The sequence below is a fragment of the Hemicordylus capensis genome, chromosome 6, assembly GCF_027244095.1.
Source record: "Hemicordylus capensis ecotype Gifberg chromosome 6, rHemCap1.1.pri, whole genome shotgun sequence".
Classification (NCBI taxonomy): domain Eukaryota; kingdom Metazoa; phylum Chordata; class Lepidosauria; order Squamata; family Cordylidae; genus Hemicordylus; species Hemicordylus capensis.
In genome coordinates, this window is record NC_069662.1 from 57372323 (window position 1) to 57393378 (window position 21056).

Below are 21056 nucleotides of genomic sequence, written 5' to 3' on the forward strand. Positions count from 1 at the left end.
ATGAAGATATGCTTAAAGGTATTTGGGCAAGGCCTGGTGAAATCTCTTGGGTACATAGAAACAGCCTTATACCGAGTCAGACCATTGGTTCATCTAGTTCACTATTGTCTAAATTGACTGGCAGCAACAGCTTCTCCAGGGTTTCAAGCAGAAGTCTTTTCCAGCCCTACCTGAAGATACCAGGGATTGAACCAGGGGTCTTCCGTATGCAAAGCAGATGCTCCAACAATAAGCTACAGTCCTATTCCCAAAGGTGGCATACATGGGTTTACCATGATCCAGGCAGTGACCGCACCAAGACCTGCTTAGCTGCAGCAAGGTGGCTGTATTATGTGGCCTTAGACCATGCTCTGGGACCCATCTCAGAAGACAGAGAAGTGATAGAGTACGGTTTCTAAGGGCTAGAACTCCAATGCCCTGCACAGCAATTTGTCCCTCCCTAGAAAAAATTATGCACAACGTATGGGTATCAGAATTTGGCTTTTCTTGACACAATCTAAATTGCCTCGGCACAGAAATGTAAATGGGGTGTATTTTGTCTTGGTAATTCAGAATACTCTATGTGCCAAGAAGTCTTTGCTTCCAAGCTCAGCTCCATCATGACACCACTGTGTGGGTGGGTGGCCTTCTCTCTCTCTCTCTCTCTCATTGCAATTGTTTCTGGGAAATGTTTTGAACAGAATATCTATCCCATCTGTTCACCTTCATTCTTTATTTTCCCTTCTTAGCATGATTATTACTACTATCACAGAACACATATTCTCTTAGTTTTGTAAATGTAAACATGGCCCACAAGAGACCAAAATTCCTTCTGCAAAGAAACTGTGGAAAAGAAATGGGAGAACTGTGGACATATATGGGTTAGTTCCTTGTTAAATAAACTTTATTTATCTGCATAGAAGAGTAAAAGGAAAATAAGAAATCATCTCTTGATCCATTAGCTTTGCATTAAAAAAAGGAGGAGGAGAGTGGTTTATCAGTTGTAAAAAGGCCACTGTGCTTAGAGGACACCAGGAGTTGGAAGGATGGAATGTGTTCCCAGAGGATTCAGCAGACATTTGGCACGTGGCATTTGTGGGCGGGGGGTAGTCTGTAAAGTGCAGAAGGCACACAAACTTTGCTACAAAGTGTGTTCATTGAAAAACGAAACTACTCTTTGTGGCTTGCATCAAAATGTCCACTAAAGCTTCGTCTCCCTGGGAGTCCTTGCTTCACACATGTCATAAGTATCCAGTTCTTGCAGCACGTGAGAAAAGGAAGCGCCTCTCTGGAAAGGCAGCAGAACACGCCGGGAGGAGAAAAGGACCTGGCTCTCAGAGCAGCAGCAGCCACCACCCTGTCCTCCCCACCTGCTCTCTGTGAGCTCCCTTCCCAACAGCTGAGGTCGCCGAAGATGATGAAGCATCGTGTGATCACTGCGCACTGCGCTCCAAGTGGAAAGTGACGCATGACTAGGGCAGGGCGGCTGCTCCGCACGTCTCTGCTAGTCTTATCCTTTCCCAAGTGCCCTCAGGGTTGCCTTGGCCTGATCCACTTGAAGCAGTGGCGCGCCCAGAGGTCATTTTCAAAGAGATACTTGCAGCTTCTGCTGATATTTCTGCCGGCGGATGCAGCGGGGACAGAAATTGGCATTTTCCTGGCAGCTGCAGTGGAAGACAGTTTTGCACTCACTACACCTGTATGGGGTGGGGGTGAGGAGGAGGGGGGAAAGGAGAGGCAAATTAATCCCTGGCATAACTCATAACACCACCCTGAAGGTGGCTGAGGTGGGACTTGAAGACCTAGCACCCGGTGAGGTTATCCTCACCACTTTAACCACTGCAATGCTGGGCCAGAGAACTCCTGGAACTCCTCTGTGAGCTGTACAGTCCATTCAGTTTGGAGCAAAGGTCCAGAACGCAGCATGCCTAGTTGCTGCCTCTAGATTCTGGATGCCAGTGTCCCTGTTGGTAAAGAGCAATCCACATGTGTTTCTCTCGCAGAAGTGCAAAGCTCTGCTAGAAGCAAACTGAGGCTGACAGGGCGTGCAAGAGGAAGTGACCCCGGCTGCCACCTGTGCAGAGCAGCGACTCAGGAAACGCCTGCTGCCGCCCTCAGAATGAAAGCACTCCGTGGAGCTATTGTCAGAAGGGCTCCAGGCACATCCTGCCACCCAGGGGAAATAGCCTCGCTGAGGCAGCAGGAAGCCGTGTCTTCCCAGCAAAAGGTACTTGCTGCTCAGACACACAGTCGGTAAGGAGAAGCCAGCAAGCGCAGATTTCGACCAAGCTTTGCTCACTGGTCATTATCTCAACCACGTTCCTTTGCCCAGGAGGCAGAGGCTCCACTACTACCGTTTTGTGGGATGGGCGTCTGCATGTCATTCAAGAACAGTTTCAGGAGGAGCTGATGGCTGGGTTTTTCCCCAGCGTCCACACAGAAGAAGAGGCAGTGGCTGTAGCTCAATGCTAGAACACATGCTTAGCAGGCCGAAGATTCCACCCCAGATTCTATCCCCAGCATCTCCTGGGGAAAATTCCTGCCTCCGGTCCTGAGAGAGCCACTGCCAGTCAGAGTAGACAGTACGGAGCTAGATGGGCCAATGGTCTGGTTTGGTAGATGGTTTGGTTTCCTGCATTCCCTAAGGCAGTTCTCTACCCCCGCAAAGGGCTCACAATTAGTTATCTATTTAGTACATGTATCTAGTGCCCCCCACAAAAAACGTCCCCGGGCAGGTCACAATATAAAACCCATTAAAACATGATTAAAACAATTTAAAATACAAGAAAAACTCTAAAACCAAAGAAACTATAAACTAAAAGCCTGAAACTATAAAACTCTAAAACTTTGAAACTATAAACTAAAAGCGTGACTAAACAGGCTTCTACTTCCTTCTTAAAAACATTCAGAGAAGGGGTAACTCTAATTTTGATAGGAAGCATGCTCCAGAGTCCCGGGGCAACTCTGGGGCCGGTGGGGGGGGGATATATATATATTTAAAGGTGGACAGACTGGAGGGACACTGTGGTGGGGCTGAACAGGGCCAGCTGCTCTACTTCCACCAACAGGAGAGAATAACCACTGCGCTCACCTGGTCGTTGTCTCAAATTCAAAGGGAAAGATGATGTCATTGCTGTTACAGATCTGGCAGATGAAGCCCCTCTGTGTACAGAGGTCACAATTGTAGACGTGATGAGAGGCAAACTGAATCAGAGTCTGGAGGAACGTATCAAAGAGACCATCCGCTATCTACGAACAGAGAAGATCTATTAGCAGGTGGGGTGGGGTGGGGTGGGGGTGGGAAGGTGCTTCTCCTTCTGCCTTCCACCACTCATGCACGTTCTCAACCCACTGGGCAGATTTCTTTACAAATATTTTCATCCTGCCTGTCAGCAGAACACTTCCAAGGCAGTTATGATACCAAGATGCCAGAGGGCTTATAACTTCCCATCTGGAGATCCAACAGAACAACAAAGCATTTGTAACAAGGAGAATGGACAAATAAATTAGTCACGTGCTTTCTCTCTCATAAACCTCTCCAAATTATTCTGGAAAGGCAGGATGCAAATCTATTAAATAGTCAGAATAGTGGCAGGAGTTCAATTTAAGCCCTTTCTCAGGGTTCAGAGAGAAAGTTTAAGCCAGAAACAGTTCCAAAGCTCTTTTGGAACTTTGTACTTTCCAAAGTAATGAAAGGAAAAGACTGCCTCTGAGCATGCACAGACCTGTTTTCAATATCTTGTTTGCTCCTGCTTTTCATATGTGGCACTCCGTGGCCTAAAGAATGTAGGGTTGGCCTGTTTGGGGTTTGCTGAGTTGACTCAGAGAGATTCTGCTTTGTTTTTAAGAAGTAAGATGGGGCCAGGGATATTTTCTTAGGGCACAAATCTGCCTGTAGTTTGCCTCCGTGCAGATCTCATACCTGCTTCAGGTCAGCCACACTGTATTTATGGAGCAGCACCAGGAAGAGGCTATTCCAAAAGCTGATCAACAAGATTACAGGTGAAACTCGGAAAATTAGAATATCGTGCAAAAGTCCATTAATTTCAGTAATGCAAATTAAAAGGTGAAACTGATCTATGAGACAGACGCATTACATGCAAAGCGAGAAAAGTCAAGCCTTAATTTGTTATAATTGTGATGATCATGGCGTACAGCTCATGAAAACCCCAAATCCACAATCTCAGAAAATTAGAATATTACATGGAACCAAGAAGACAAGGATTGAAGAATAGAACAATATTGGACCTCTGAAAAGTATACAGTGTACTGTGCTTGATTGGCCAGCAAACTCGCCTGACCTGACCCCATAGAGAATCTATGGGGCATTGCCAAGAGAAGGATGAGAGACATGAGACCAAACAATGCAGAATTGCTGAAGGCCGCTAATGAAGCATCCTGGTCTTCCATAATACCTCATCAGTGCCACAGGCTGATAGCATCCATGCCACGCCGCATTGAGGCAGTAATTGCTGCAAAAGGGGCCCAAACCAAGTACTGAATACATATGCATGCTTATACTTTTCAGAGGTCCGATATTGTTCTGTTCTACAATCCTTGTCTTCTTGGTTCCATGTAATATTCTAATTTTCTGAGATTGTGGATTTGGGGTTTTCATGAGCTGTACGCCATGATCATCACAATTATAACAAATTAAGGCTTGACTTATCTCGCTTTGCATGTAATGCGTCTGTCTCATATATCAGTTTCACCTTTTAATTTGCATTACTGAAATTAATGGACTTTTGCACGATATTCTAATTTTCCGAGTTTCACCTGTGTGTGTGTGTGTATGTGTGTGTGTGTGTGTGTATATATATATATATATATATATATATATATATATATATATATATATATATATATATATATTAGTATAAACAATATGGAATTCATCTTTTCCTGAAGGGGTAAAAAAGCTCACAGTATATACAGTCCTGCATACAAAGGCTAGAAACTAGCTTTGTTCTCCAAGAACACACCCTGTACACCCAAGAATACCTCTTCTGGCACCGGAAGAATAACTCTTCTGCAACCCAACAAAGGAGGTCCTGCTCAATACCCCACATGCTCGCACCTGATTGCACAGACTGACTACAAACAAAGGCATGACGGGGTAGCAGGGATGATACCCTGGAGGATGATGATGATGATTTACACAGTCGGACAGGTGTTATTGACTGGTTTGTTTTATCCAGACATCAAGTCCTTCCCAAGGACCTGGGATGCCAGAATTTTATTGTCAACGTTGTTGCTGTTGTTATAGATATCGTCGCAGAATATAGGCTGTTCCCCATAAAGCTGCTTTTTGTAATTGGCTGATGGTGATTTCTGTGGCCCCTATGGTGTTGAGGTGCTCTTCAAGGCCTTTTGCAACTGCACCCAGGGCGCCAATTACCACTGGGATTACTTTGGTCTTTTTTCTGCCACAGCCTTTCAATTTCAATTTGTAGATCTTTGTATTTGGTGATTTTTTCTATTTCTTTTTCTTCTATTCTGCTATCCCCTGGTATTGCTATGTTGATTTTTTTGACTTGTTTTTCTTTCTTCTCGACTACAGTTATATCTGGGGTATTGTGTGGCAGATGTTTGTCTGTTTGTTGTTGGTAGTCCCATAATATTTTTGCATCTTCATTTTCCACAACTTTTTCAATTTTATGGTCCCATCAATCTTTGGCTACAGGTAGCTTGTATTTTTTGCAGATGTTCCAGTGTATCATTCCTGCTACTTTGTCATGCCTTTGTTTGTAGTCAGTCTGTGCGATCTTTTTACAACAGCTGATCAGGTGGTCCACTGTTTCATCTGCTTCTTTACAAAGGCGGCACTTGCTGTTTGTTGTAGATTTTTCGACTTTTGCTCTTATTGCATTTGTTCTTAGTGCCTGTTCTTGTGCAGCCAGTATTAAACCCTCTGTTTCTTTCTTCAAGTTGCCATTCTTAAGCCATTGCCAGGTCTTGGTGATGTCTGATTTTCCACTTATTTTGTGCAAATATTGACCATGCAGGGTCTTATTTCTCCATTTTTCTGCTCGGTTCTTGACTTGTTCTTTCTTGTAGGCCTGCTTTATTTCATTGGTGTTGAATAGTTTCTCATTATTGACCATTTGAAGTGCATCTTCTTCACTGTCCTTGATATATTCTTCACGGCCTCTTTTCTCCTCCTCTACTGTTTGATGGACTTGCAGCATTCCTCTTCCACCTGAGCTGCGAGGGAGGTATAGCCTATCGACATCATTGCAGGGGTGCAGAGCATGATTGATGGTCATGATTTTCCTGGTCTTACGATCTAGCGTCTCTAGCTCTGCCTGGGTCCAGTCTATTATTCCTGCAGTGTATCTGATAACAGGTATAGCCCAGGTGTTAATGGCTTGTATGGTGTTCCCGCCATTGAGTTTGGACTTGAGGATTTTTCGAACTCTCCTGATGTATTCACTTCCAATTTTTCTTTTCACTTCAGTGTGTGCGATGTTATCAGCCTGGAGAATGCCCAAGTATTTGTAATGTTCTTTCTCTTCCAGGTTCTTGATGTTGCTTCCATTGGGTAGTTCTATTCCTTCTGATTTTTTAATTTTTCCTTTGTTCATTATTAATGCAGCACACTTGTCTAGTCCAAACTCCATTGCTATATCACTACTGAATATACAGACAGTGTTTAGCAGTGATTCGATTTCTGACTGGGACTTTCCATACAACTTCAGATCGTCCATGTACAGCAGATGGTTGATTTTACTTGATGTTTTAGATGTTTGGTATCCGAGGCCTGTTTTGTTTAGTATTTGTGAAAGTGGGGTCATGGCGATTACAAACAATAGAGGGGATAGTCCTTTTAAAGACTTGGCTTTTTACCCAGGCTTTTACATAATCGTTTTTTACTGCTGTTCTTGTGTGTTTTTTATCTGCTGTCTTGTTTTTATGTATGTTTTTAGTTTGATGTTTTTACTGCTTTTATTGTATGTTTTAATTTTTGTAAACCACCTTGGGGTTTTCTTTTAACGAAAGGCGGTATAAAAATGTAAAAATAAAAAAATAAAAATAAAATAGTGAGTCCCCTTGGAAAATGCCTCTTCTAATGCTAACCTGTCCAAGTGCCTCGCCATTGATTGTTAACTGTGTACTCCACATGCTCATTGCTTTTTTAATAAATAGCTGGATGTTTTTGCTGACACCAGTTGTTTCTAAACATTTTAGTATCCATGTGTGAGGCAATGAATCGAAGGCTTTCTTGTAGTCAATCCATGCAACACTTAGATTTGTTTTTCTTCTCTTGCAGTTTTCTAAAATCATTTTGTCAATCAGCAGCTGGTCTTTTGTGCCTCTGGTGTTCGGGCAATTTCCTTTCTGTTCAACTGGAAGCTGTTTGTTAGTTAATAAGTGTTGCATCACTTCATCTGCTATTATTCTAGTTAATAATTTGAACATGGTTGGCTGGCAGGTTATCGGTCTATAATTACTTGGAACTGCACCTTTTGCTGGGTCTTTCATGATGAGAAGAGTTTTCCCAGTTGTTAGCCATTGTTCAATATCACCACCTTTCATAATGTGATTGAACTGTTTTGATAGTTGTTTATGAAGGCTTGTTAGGTGTTTAAGCCAAAAGCCATGCAGTTCATCGTCGCCTGGCACAGTCCAATTTTTAATTTTCTTTGCTCTTTCACTTATTAATTCTGGTGTTATTATTAGATCTTGCATTTGTTGGTTACATTTTTTGACCTCTTTCATCCAGCCTGCTTTTTTATTATAATCTATTGGATTGTCCCATAATTTCCCCCAGAATTGCACTGTTTCTTCTTTATTTGGTGTTTCTAGGTTTCTTGCAGTTTCTCCTTCTATGCTTTGGTAGAAACGTCTCTGATTCGACTGGAATTGGCGATTCTGCCTGTGTTGTGTAATTCTGGCTTCATATCTGTTAATCTTCTTTGACACTGCTGTTATTTGCTGCTTTATTATTTCCAGGACTTCTCTAATTTTCCTGGAATCTAGGTGGTATTTTTGGATCAGATACTGTTTGGTGTTTTCATTCTTCAGCTTCTTGTCTTTCATATCTTTCAATTTACTAGCATCTGAGCTAAGCCTGGCGATTTTATTTTCTAATCTAATCTTCCATTTAGGTGATGTACTACTTTCTTTTTTTTACAGGTCCACTGATCTTATATCTGAGCTTTTGTGTAGTTATTGTTGCTGCACTGTACATTAGTTGGTTTGTTTCTTGCAAATTATTGGTTGTTATTTCTGCAAGTGCAGCATTGACATCTTTTAATGCCTGAACAAGTTGTTTTTTGGCAACTGTTTTTAGAACTGGAAGTCAAACCCTGGTGGTTGTTTGGTTCATGTGCTCAGTTATTTTTTGCTTTAGTTCTTGTTGCTTTTCTGTTAAATGGCATTCAGGTTTTTGAGGTGAAGGCAAAGGGGAGGTTGCCTGCTTTTGATTTTGAAACAGTTCAGCAACAGTGGCATCCTTTATTTCCAACACCTCCTCCACCTGCGCCTGAGCAACTTCTTCAGTTGGCGGTAATTCTTCTTCCATATCTTGAGCCTGTGTTGCTCTTTGCAGTTCTTCCAGCTCAACTCCTGTGAATACTTTATTTCTTATTATGAATCTTCTCTTGTATGCTAGCCTTTGTTCTGTTATTTCTGTATCTGGATGCTTCTCTTTCCAAATTTGGTACATTCTTTTTAAATAACCTCTTCTAGTTGGACTAGACTTGTAATAGTAGATCATTATTTCCTTGTTGACATTTTTCGTATATTTTTTTCGGTTAAGCGACATTTCTTCCAGTAACTTTGCAGGCTCCAGCCCTGGTTGCTCAACTGAAGATCCTGATTCCTGTTGCCCACTTGCCACCAGATGTCCAGGGACTATAGCACCTGGCGCAGTCCTTGTTGACCCGGGCGACGACCGATCCGGTATAGATTTATTAAAGTTACGTCTCACCATATTGTTGATGGGAGAGGCACTCTTTGTCTGGCTCCTCTGGTGAGACCTGTCCAGTATGGTTGGACCTCTGGCATAGCTCTCACCTTCCTCAGAGAACGCGAGCCCCACAACCACGCCAAGGTAGTGCCTCACTGGGGGAATGACCATGATGATTAGTATCATTTGGATGGTCCATCTAAGCATCAAAATATCTGAAGCCATCTCTTTTGAGTAACATGATCTCTGCACTTCCATTTAGGGATGTGCACAAGGCACTGAACTGGTCCAGGAGAGGGCTGAAATGGTTCGGCGCTCCGAGGCATCGCCCAGGTGGGACAGTGAGCGGCACCTTTAAAAGGGGGTCCAGCAGGTCCTTGCCTGCTCTCTGCCACTCCATGCAGCTTCCTGCTGCAGCAGTGCTGCCCCCAACAGCAGCGGCAATACTTTGCTGACCACGGGAATGGCGTCCACACATGCTGCTGCATGTGGGCTGTTGGGGAGAGCACCGCTGCAGCAGGAAGCTGCATGGAGCAGCAGAGAGCAGGTAAGGACCTGCTGTGCTCCGTTATGAAGGTGCTGCTCACCGCTCCCCCCACCCGTGGCAGCACCTTGGAGCTGAAACAGTGCACAAACCTCTGTTTGTGCAATCCCTAATTCCTTTTCTTCTTATTTATTTATTCTTCTTCTATGTAAACTGCTTTGAGAACTTTGGTTCAAAAGCAGTATAAATATTTGTAGTAGTAGAAAGTGCTTCTGGTCACTGGAAAGGTTCCCAAGCATAAAATGGGGAGAACCTCACAAGGAAAATTAAGTCCTGAACTCTAGAGCAAAGGATCCTTTGATAGATGCCATTCAGAAAACATTTAGCATTCCAAGTTTATCCTAGTTATAGTGTCTGGATATTTGGTGGATCTGAATATCAAAAAAGGGAGATGGAAGAGGAGAGCAACGTGTATTGCAGGAGCAAAGGAAAACTCCAAGCCATGACGCATGAACAAAAAGGGGCACTTTAGGTCCAGACAGCAACGAGGTTCATCAGTGAGGTGTTTGGGAGTTGGGTGGTGCTCAATGCAAGCCGATGGACAGAGGCATGCTTCTCAGTCTGCCCTCCTCCTAGCCTTCTCTCTCCCCTCCACCCCCTTCTTGTACTATTGTTTCTGCAGGAGGACAAAGAGAACCTCAAGCTTGCAGCTGGTAGACTTGGTGGCACTCTGCTTCAACAGTTAGTCTCATCAGTTGACCCACACAAGATCTTTTATGACTTTCCTCAATTTTATCAGGCAAAAGAATAAGAGGAACAGAATTATGATTTTAACAAGGAAAAAAAAAAGCCAAGAGTCTCTTGCTGTTTTTAAGTTAGAAACACCATAATGGAGGTTCCTTGATGCCTCTTTCCAGCTCTCTCTGCTCTTGACAAAATCTGCTTCAAGACAATCTGGCACCCTTAGAGGGAAAGTTTGATCCCATCCATCCTTTGCTACCAGCCTGCTACTCCCTTACCTGCACATATGAAACTCTGGCAGTCCAGTCCTTTCTCTGTGGGGATGGCAACCAGGTACTGCAGGAGGAATCCATTCTCCTTGACGGTGTTTTTCAAGACTGTCTGCGAGTTCCCGTCCAGGTTGCCTCCGAGTGTCAGTGCCTCCTCAGCAGTTTCAAGGTAGGACATCAGCACTCGGCGGACCAAGTCTCTCCAGTCAGCTGCCTCCTCTGCACTTTTGGCCCTTAGCTTCAGCACCGCTTTTGAGGTGATGACCTTGAAGAAGGCAGGGCCGCCCAGGCTCACATCAGGCAGGATGTCCTGGATGGTCTCAATCCCATAGCTGTTGCTCAGTGTTTTTTCACCGTTCCTGCTTCTGAAGCATTTCAAGGCTTCCAGGGACAAAGAGAATACAAAAGGGGCCCACATTCTTTCAGTCTCAAGGTACAGAACAGACTCTTTGACGGCATCAGACTCAGGTGCCAAGGCACATGTCCAGTCCAACCCATTTTCACCAGTTCCGCCACACTGCAAGAAGGCAGATAAGTTGCTGGTTGGTCCATTAGTAGTATAGTTTACTTCGAGGTCCTCTATTGCCTCTGGGCACTCCAGAGTCTCCCAGTCCTCATCTTGTTGAGGCTTGCATTTCTGAAGAGCCTCATGCAGCCGGTCCAGCCAGTCCTCTGCCTCATCCTGAGAGGAGGCCCAGAGGCACAGCCGCTTGCCCGAGAAGACCAGCTCAAAGCGGCCATCACTGTGAGCCACCCCCAGCGACTCGCACCGGAGCAGGGAGCAGGTCTCCATGCACACCCGTTCCTCGCTGTCTGCAAAGAGGCGCAGCTCCAGGGGTGAGAGTTCGCAGAAGAATTCCTTCCAGATGCTCATGGCCCTCCGCCGCTCCAGGGTTTCCAGCTTCAGCAGGCCGCGGAATGGATTAGAGAATGGGTGGGGTGGGGAGGAAAAAGAAGACAATTATAGAGACATGGAGAACTGTGTTGGGGCAACCTCCAGCAAAGGTGGGTTAAAGAAAAAATGATTCTTCAGCAACAACAAATGCTGCGAGCCACCATACTGTTCCCACTCTCCGTCTTCCCCACCCTGTACCATTACTCAATTACCCATCTGCCTCTGATGAACCACACTAAAGCCCTTCGATTCTCGCTTCTCGAAGTTTGGGTTTCGTGGCCTCCAATGACGACACATGAAGCTTGCCCTGATCCAGGGTATTGCTTGCTGTCAGTGATTGGCCGTCAGAAGGCCTCTCAGGTGAGGGACTGTGTGAGTTGGCAAGGCCTTTTTCTGTCTCTTCAGGAGGAGAAGGAAGGTAAAAATCATCCTCTGTGATCCAACTTGTTTTCTGTTGGGGAACCAAAAAAAAAGAGAGGGAGACATTTATTATTTGAGTCGGCACCCAAATGTAGTGCCTCCTTACACAGATGTTATGTTCAATTCAGTGAGGCTATGCTGTGAGGCAGTGAGTGGGGGTCTCCTTACCTGTCTCTATGACCCCAGGACTGACTCGTCAGGACTTCCTGTGCTGAGTCACAATCCTTCCCTTCCTCCTAGAGAGCAGATGGAAACATCTCTCTCTCTCCTTACCTATTCATTATATAGTCCTTTAGATTAGTTTCAGGTCTTTCCTATCCAAGTGTACTTAAACCAATAAATACTTAGTATTTAGTTCTACAAGGATCTCCATGTGTTTTTTCTAAATAGCTGCAACAACTAAACCATCCTCTGCTACCCACTCTGTAACTGGAGTGTGTGCCCATTCCTTAGTGCTCTGCTGTTTTGCCCACTGGGGTAAAAATTAACAACCTCTAACAGAAGCTTGCCCTGTCTGATCCAGGGTATTGCTTGCTGTCAGTGATTGGCCATCAGCAGGCCTCTCAGGTGAGGGACTGTGTGAGTTGGCAATGACTTTTTCTGTCTCTTCAGGAGGAGAAGGAAGGTGAAAATCATCCTCTGTGATCCAACTTGTTTTCTTTTTGGGAACAAAAAAAAAAAAAGAGAGGGACACATTTATTATTTGAGTCAGCACCCAAATGTGGTGTCTCCTTACAAAGATGTTATGTTCAATTCAGTGAGGCTATGCAGTTCCAGACACATAGCAAATTACTTTTGGCACAAGTCTTTTTGTTTTGTTTTAATCACATTAGTGGCTGTATAGAAGTGACACACAATTCCTGTTTTGAGGGTTTACAGTCTTTAAACATAATTAACTACATCAAACACAATTTGATGAGCATGGGTGGAGGTAGGTGAGAAGGATTTAATAGGGGAGACTGAGAACCCTTGGCTTGGCAGGATTTAGAAGAGGGCTAGAGTTCATGATGAAAAGCTAACAACTAAACAGAACCTCCTTATTCAAAGACAATATATCTCACTCAGATTACAATATTGTGGGGAAAACCAACAGGGGAGGTCCTCTTATTTTTTCACAAGTTTGGGGGCAGATCCCTATCACTGAACACAGGATGATTAATAATGTATATAGCACTTTTGATATGCCTGGAAAAATTCCAGCCACCAGATCCCACAGAAGTTTCCCACACAGGGCTTTTAAAGCCCTTTAGCTCGCATCTCTTCTGGAATGGAGAGGGTGCATTCACATGTGAGGCAGATTTACCCCGATGTCCCTGTGAGCTACCAGGGAGAACTTCACACACGATTCACTGCGTGTTAAGAGTGCAGTCTGGTTTATATCCGAGGTTAAAAAAAAAATCCACTTTTTGCTTCAGGTTTTTTGGGATAACTTTGAGTTTGCAGTAAAGCCTTAAGAAAACTCACACTAAAGCCTGCTATATGGAGAACTCCACAGAGATTTGATGCTGGTGCCTAGGAATCTGAAATACTTACTCAGATTTGTATGGCATTTTCTTTGCACTCACAGTAACCTTGCGAGGCAGGTCATTAACGTACCTATTTTATAGATGAGGAACTGAGGCTTAGTGTTTGTGTTTCATCCATGGCTAGGCAATGAATCAAAAGTGGAGCTGGGATCTGAACTTGTGCCTCCCAGATCTCAGTTCATTAATCTCGCTGATGTGCATTTAGGCACATCATCGCCACAGGACTATGTCAGCTGGTTCTGGGACTCCAAGCCAAGGAGCCTTCCATAGCTAGGACTGAAGTACCCAGCAATCTCTCAGTCTTCAAAAGGGCTGACCTCTGAAACTTTGTGGAGCAGATAGCGAGTATTCAAGAAGGGTGAGCTAAACAGGATGACATCACTTCCTGTTGACATCTGCATGAGACATATAGAATAGCTATCAGCCAGCCATGAGAAAGGCTTCCTTCCTTTGGAGGCATTCATAGCAGGGGGAAATGGAAATGAAGAAAGGAAGTTCCAGATTACCGGCAAGGAAGAAGATTTGCTGATTTTTAAAGTAATTGCTTCATCACACAACTCTTTCAGTGCCAAGTGCCTTGCTCATGAGCTAAATGGCTTCTGCCAATTTTCAGATCTTTCATTCATAATAGTTACAAGATGCTGGTGGACACCTGACCAGCTACTCAGTTTGATGTCAGGTAGGATTCTCCATCAGGTCCTTAGTAACCTAGGCAGAGTTCTAAGGCCCCTGTAGAAAAGGTGCCTTTAGAACAGGGGCAGGCAAGTAGCTCAGAAGCTCTGGTAGCTCGGGGCAGATCTGAAGTAGCTCAGCTCTCCAAGCACTTAGTCTAACTTTCCCCTCTCTCCAGCCAACACTGCAGATCTGGCTGGCTGGCTGGCTGGCTGAGTGGGGGTATGGCCATGCCACCTTTAATCTCTCTCTCTCTCTCCCTGCTCAGAGTCGCTTTTACTTTCTCTTCTATAGATTCTTCTCCAGTTTCCTCCCCCCTCAAAGCAGTTTCTTTGCCTTCCCTCTTGGAATGCAGCAAAATTATCCTAGAATTCAGGGGTTTGGGTCAATGGAAATTTTTGTACAAGCTGCTATTTTGTGACTGGCTCTACCTTCTGAAGCCACCATTCGACTGGCTCCACCTTCTCAAACGTTTATTTGGTGGTGGTAGCTCCCAAGGTTCTGGCACTCAATCAATCAATCAATCACATCATAGCAGCAGCAGTTCCTTAAGTCTGCCTACCCCTGTTTAAGAGCACATGGCTCCAGATGACTCAAGCCAGTGAGCCAACTCGCACCATTAAAAAGAAGGTTAAAATCCCCCAGATGTGCTGTTCATCTGACTTGGGAGCAAGATGTCTTCCTCACCACAAATGTCTACTGCAGTGCCCTAGCTGGCCCTGCAGAATGACACACATAATTTTATGAGACCGCTGAAAATCAAAGCGTTGTTAGGAACCAGATGGCCATTTAGTCTAACTGGCTCCATCCATCTGCACAGTGTACCTCAAGAAGAAAACAGCTGCAATACAAATGATGCTTATAGAATAGTGTTGGGTGAGAATGAGCTATCAGGCCAAGGCTCCAGCGTTCAAATCTCAGACCAGCCATTAATCCACTGAGTAGTCTTAGGTAAGGCCTTCTTGCTAAAATGCAATTCTCATCCCATCTCTACATTCTTAATATGAGGATCATACCTTACATAGTATGGTAAAAGGATTACAAAGATGGTAAATGTGAAAGACTGCAAGCACTTAAATAGAACACTCTAGAAATACAAGTCGGATTAGGATATCAGAAAAACCCCATACAACATATCCACGGGGGAAGGCAAATCTCAACCCCAAAAGTACTAGCCATTCTGACCCTCACCCCACCCAGAAGTAGTGATCAGTCAGATCTTGAACATGAGCAAAACCCATCCACAGACCTTTCCCAAAGGAATTATATTGGGACACAGGCTTATACCAACACTTGTCACACTGGGTTTCACTATTCTTAAAAGCCTGTTACCATCTACTAACATTCAAAAGTTGGCCAAGAAGCCATGATATACACACACAAATTCACACACATTCATAACACTCACTCACCCACAGGTTGTTACTACTAGTTATTGAAATTTTTGAGCAAAACATTCCTGTTTCTACATTTGCCACTATAGCTGTATGAAAACTCAGTTTTCATTTTAAAAACCAATACAACATTGAGCTTGTTAACAGGGTCTCAATGGACTTCATGAAGTTTTTGGAGGGGGCAAGTTGTGAACTAGAAGCCATACTGATTTTGCTTTGCTGGACCTCTAATCTGCCCTCTCTCCAGGGCTACTGCTAGCTAATAAAGCATATAGGCCATTGCTTATAAATGCTCGTGAGAGAGTAAGCCATACAGCATTTAGTTCTCATTTTGATTTCCCAACGCTTTCCCCACTTAAATATTTCTGCAGAAAGAAATACAGAAGAAACTCGTTATTCATGGTTCCGCGTATCTGTGGTATGTCGCACTGACACCCATTTTCAGTATCTGTGGATATGAAAGGGTTAAAACTCACATCTCCGCAGTTCCTAGAGGGCTGGAAGTGACTGCAGGGGTCATTTTTGCCCACTGTTTTGCCTTCAAGGCCCATTTTGTGGCTCCTTTCTTTTAAAAAATGGACTTCCCCCTGTGATTTTTCATGGTTTGGGGGTGCATTTCGGGGCATTCCTGGGCACATGGAGGGATTCCTAGGCACATACATAGGCTGTGGAGCATGCTACAATAAGTTATTTTGCCGTTTCCCCTCCACTTTGGAACCTAAGCTACCTTTCCCCATAGCAATAATGCCTCGTTACGTGTGGTTCCATTACTCGCAGCAGTAGGCGAGGAACGGAAACCCCACGAGCAACGAGGTTCTCCTGTATAAAGAAAAGCAGAGCAATTCCTACCGGACAAGCAGGTGGCGAAACTGGTGAGAGGAGTTGTCCTGATTCTAGATGGCTTCTCTCATGGCCATTAACTTGGTCGATCCTAGTCTTAGTTTCTCTTCTGATGTTGTGATGAGTCTGGGATGCATCTGCTTCTCTTTTGCTGAAGCATGGTATGATTACCTGGGAGGCCTGCTGGATCCCAGGGTTCACAGGTGTTGAGGATTCCGCTACTTCACTGGTTTTAAGTGAGTCACTTGCATTCAGAGGCTTTGAGATTGCTGTGGTAGGAGGTGGTTTGATGTCAGCAGGATCTTCAGTTGATACAGTAGAAGGAAGATGTGCAGTGCAGGGACTGGCAACAGGACAGTGGCAATGTGATGGGGAAGAGTCAGGCAGGACGTGAACTTGCTTCTCTCCAAAGGATTCTGACTGTCTCTGTGCTCTGCTGAATTCTGCTAACACACTTGAAGGAAAAATAAGAAAAGAAAATCCAAGAGTGAGAAAACTAGGTCTTTGGCGACCGTATCTCCCTCTCTCCTACATGGATACAACAGATGAAGTATGCAATAATCTTTTACCTACCACATGGTCTTCAGTCACATATACAACTTACCCAATATAACCACATACTTTGCCAGCGGCCATTACACCAATTCCACCCTAAAATAAGGCATTTTAATATGACCAGTTTAACATGCATACAGACATGCTAGTTCTTGCTACTGAATTAGATAACATGCTTAGAGAAAACAATTTTAGCTTTCATTGAAGTGGAATGGTGAAGGTTATTGTCATACATAGGAAAGTTTTATAGGAAATGTGTGTTGGATATGGACTTCCAGTGCATTGACTTTTTGCACCAACTATCCGAATGACCACCAGGGGCATTGGGAGTAGAGATAGTAAGTAAGAGTCTCTAGGGATGTGCATAAAACCGGTTCTCCCGGTTCGGTTCGGGTCCGAACCGGGTCCGGACCGGACCGGGGTGGTTCGGTTTTGGTTTTGCCAGACCACCCCCCCGGTCCGGTTCGGTTTCGAACCGGTTCGGATCCGAACCGAACCGGTTCGGATCACAAAAAGTGGCTGGTTTTGAAGGGGACATTGTGTTCTACCTGCCACCCAAATTTCAAGTCGATTGGACCTTCCTCTGATTTTTTACAAATTTTTTTCAAAAAATAAATTTTTGCCCATAACTCACAATGTGGAGCCCTTAGGGGCAAAAAAGCTGGGGTGGGTGGTAGCCACCCATGGGTGTCCTCCACCCCAAAAATCCCAAGGCAATTGGTGGCTCCTAGTATTATTGGTGAATTTCTGAAGAAAAATTTTTTTTCCATTGGCTAGAATGGGGGTTCGGGTCTGCCCCAGACCCACCTCTGTGGGGTGGCAGCACCCCCAAAGTGGGTCCGGGGCCATGGCAAAAATGCCCTCAGTCCCTCCCAGCAATCCCCGTAGAGATAGGAGTGATGGTTCTGTTGTTTTTCTGAGGTATTCTGAGTGTAGATTCTATGATAGCTTATGAGATTTCCAATGAGACACCATGAATCCACTCTCATTTGCTATCACAGAATCCACACTCACTCAGAACACCTCAGAAAAACAACAGAACCATCACTCCTATCTCTACGGGGATTGCTGGGAGGGACTGAGGGCATTTTTGCCATGGCCCCGGACCCACTTTGGGGGTGCTGCCACCCCACAGAGGCGGGTCTGGGGCAGCCCCGAACCCCCATTCTAGCCAATGGAAAAAAAATTTTTCTTCAGAAATTCACCAATAATACTAGGAGCAACCCAACAATTGCCACCCCATCTTTTTGGCGCCTCTCTCTGGGCGCCCTAACACGTAACACCTAGTCAGTCCATCTTAATGCCTACCTACTACCACCACTCCTATCCAAGCAAGTAAGAGGAGGACACTCAGAGAGACAACACCCACTCTCTGATCTAACAAAAAGGCCACAGCTGTGCTGCCTGCCAGCACAGCAGCAGCAGCGGAGCAGCACACTAAGCACAAGAGCAGCACACACAGAGAAGAAGCAGGAGGCGGAGCAGCAGAGCAGCAGACCTGCTGCTCCGCATGATGGGTGACGTGATGCCCAAAGGAACCACCGCCTCACTCAGTGCCTGCCACTGACTAGGCCCGACAGACAGAAGCCAGCCAACCTGCTCTGCTCTGCTCTGATGCTCCCCATGGATGATGCACACACACCCTACATCTGCATCCCAATGACCAGACCAGACCAGACCAAGTGCGCAGAGTCAGCACAGGCCAGCAGCCACCAGCCCAGCAACAACAACAGCTACTACTGCTACCACCACAGCCAGTGTTGCCGCTACAATAACATTCCCAGTCCAGTCACGCGCGCCACAGCCTGAGCCTAGCACACAGCCAACAGCTGCTGCCAGCCAGTGCCTGGCAAGCCCAGCCAACATGAGGAGGAGAGAGCTAACAAGTAGACGGCGCACGCACATCACCAACCCATCACGACGGCGCAACTGCAAGGGGAGAGGGCACAATTACAGGCAGGAGGAGGAGGAGGAGGAGGAGGAGGCGGGCGAGGCAATCCTAGCACAGATTTGAAAGTTTAAAATCCACCAGGACATCTTCTAGAATCTAGACTTCTGTTTTTTCTACCACCAGCTGTAGTGTCTAGTTAGTCAGTGTGCTGTGCAGCTGAGCTGAGCTGAGCTGAGCTGCATGTGAGGAAGGGTGACTGTAGCTAGTTCTTTAGTTTCAGCAGACTGAGCATTGAGCATGGGCAGTGGCCTTGGGAAGCAACACAATTACACGACACTCACCTGCTGCTGCTGGTTCTAGAAGTTGCCTCTTCTCGTCTTCACCTCTTCGTGTGTGTGTGTGTGTGTGTGTGTGCAGTGAGTGCATGCCTTTTGCCTTGCTGGAAAGAAATGCTTCTCTGGTCCACCACCACATATCTGCTCAAGGACACAGAGGCCCAAGGCAGAGGTGGTGGCACCAGTGTGAGTGCATGTGTGCTGGTGGTGTTTGCCACCACAGGTGTTTTGTGTGTGTATGTGTGCGCTGCTAGCTAGGAGGGGGGAGGGAGGCAGGGAGGGAGGCTGGGAGGCAGGGGGGAGGAAAGGGGAGGGGGAGAGGGATGTAGAGGGGATTGAAGGGGGGAGGGTCCGGCTCAGAGTTGGTCAGCCACATATTTGTGCACACACGTGCTCACGTGTGTGCTTCGGTGGGAGAGACCAGACTCTCATCATCTGCCAGACCGGGGTTGGGGGCAGTTGAGGCGGTGGTGGGCTGGAAGGGAGGGAGGATGGAAGGTGGTGAAGAGGAAGGGGAGAGGATGAGAGGGGAAGGATGGAGGGAGTTGGAGGGGGGAGGAAAAAAACATGTAGACAGACACACACCACACTACACACAGAAAGCATCCACACACAGAGACAGTGCTAGGCATCCATTCACACAGACAGACAGACAGACAGACACACAACAGGAAGAGACAGACTGAGCCTGCACCACACACACACACACACACAGACCCAATTCCCCCCCTGCACAGTTATCAATCAATATGTTGTGTTGGCAGCCAGTTCATTGCTATTCTGATGGTTTTGGGTTTTTTGCCATCAGCCAACATCAACAGTGACCACAATCAAGATGAACATAAGATGATAATAATTCATTCGTTTCATTTCAAAAAATCACCCAATCATTTTCTCCATGTAAACCAAGCCCCCCACACATGATTTCTGGTGACATTTTCAATAAAATCAATTCATTTGGCATTCATCATTTTGTTCTCCCTTTGTCACCTTTTTTTCTTTCTTTTGCATAATTTTGAGGCTTGATTTTGACATGGGGTTTTTAAAGAAAAAATTATTTACATGTTTATTTACATACAGTATTTACATATCTACACTGCATTTTTGAACGTATACCCGCCGCTGCCGCTAAGTCTAGTACTCCGTGGGCTGTGCTACTTTGGGGGGGTGTGCCGTGCCCACGCCAGGTCCCCAAATGCTGACAGGTGGATAGATAAAGGGCCTGTGCTGGTCAGCATTGGGTTTCTTTTTAGGTGGGCGTGGGCATTGTAAACATCTGGCCAGTCGCAGCACTACAACTACTACTACAACTGCATCTCTGTGTGGGCACACTACACGCTGCGACTGGCTGGCACGGCTCAGCATCTGTCACGTCAGCTCAGCTAGAGGTGGAAGGGGGGAGGGTAGGGATAAGCAGAGGTCGAGCCAGGCAGGTGACCAACCATGGGGCAACCCACGGTAATCACTCGCCCGTCTCAAACTCAAGCTTGGGGTAGCCCAACAAGGGGAGGTTCACCTTAAGGAAGACCAGCTGCTCCACCAGACCAGGGTCCAAGCGGGAGCGAGAGGGTGTCACCACGTCCCCGGCACGTGAAAACACCCGCTCGCTCTGGACACTGGTTGGGGGGCAGGAGAGGAGGCGCACAGCCACCACCGCCAGGTCCGGCCAGACTTGGCGGCGGCTCGCCCAGAACTGTGCGCAGTCCACGCCGTCTCCCTCCACAGGCTCCTCCAAGTACTGCGCAACGCATTGCTCAGCACTGGAGGGGGGCCTGGCAGGTCGAGCCTCCCGCATACCAGGCATGGCGCCATAGCAGAACCGCTGAAACCACTGGGCGGATCTCGAGTCGGTAGCAAATGGCTGCTGCGATGGCGCCGCCTGGGATGCCGCGCTGCTGGACTGGGAAGAGGGAGGGGAAGGGGAAGCTGACGCCGGCTGGCCGCCCATGCTGCTGCTGGGTGCGGGTTGGGCCGCGAGGGCTGCCCCCGCACCACTACCAACACCCTGGTCTCTGCGGGCCCTAGCGGCCTCCTCCTCCCTAACCTTCTCGACCAGGATGCCCTTCCACCTGGGCAAGTCGTCGGCACTCACGGCATTGCCCTTGAGGGCTGGGTGACAGAGACAAGCGAGGACATACTCCTCC

General features: G+C 46.1%; 1 protein-coding gene across 1 annotated transcript; it reads right to left on the reverse strand.

Moving 5' to 3' along the window:
- Positions 1–857: 857 nt before the first annotated feature.
- On the reverse strand, positions 858–16647 carry LOC128332036 (pleckstrin homology domain-containing family M member 1-like). Its single transcript, XM_053266255.1, has 5 exons — positions 16141–16647; positions 11489–11730; positions 10394–11314; positions 3071–3228; positions 858–1676 (listed from the first exon to the last, which is right to left on the reverse strand). Exons 2-4 carry the CDS (start codon positions 11574–11576, stop codon positions 3209–3211), a joined length of 1029 nt encoding a protein of 342 aa, XP_053122230.1. The 5' UTR covers positions 11577–11730; positions 16141–16647; the 3' UTR covers positions 858–1676; positions 3071–3208.
- Between the last annotated feature and the right edge of the window lie 4409 nt (positions 16648–21056).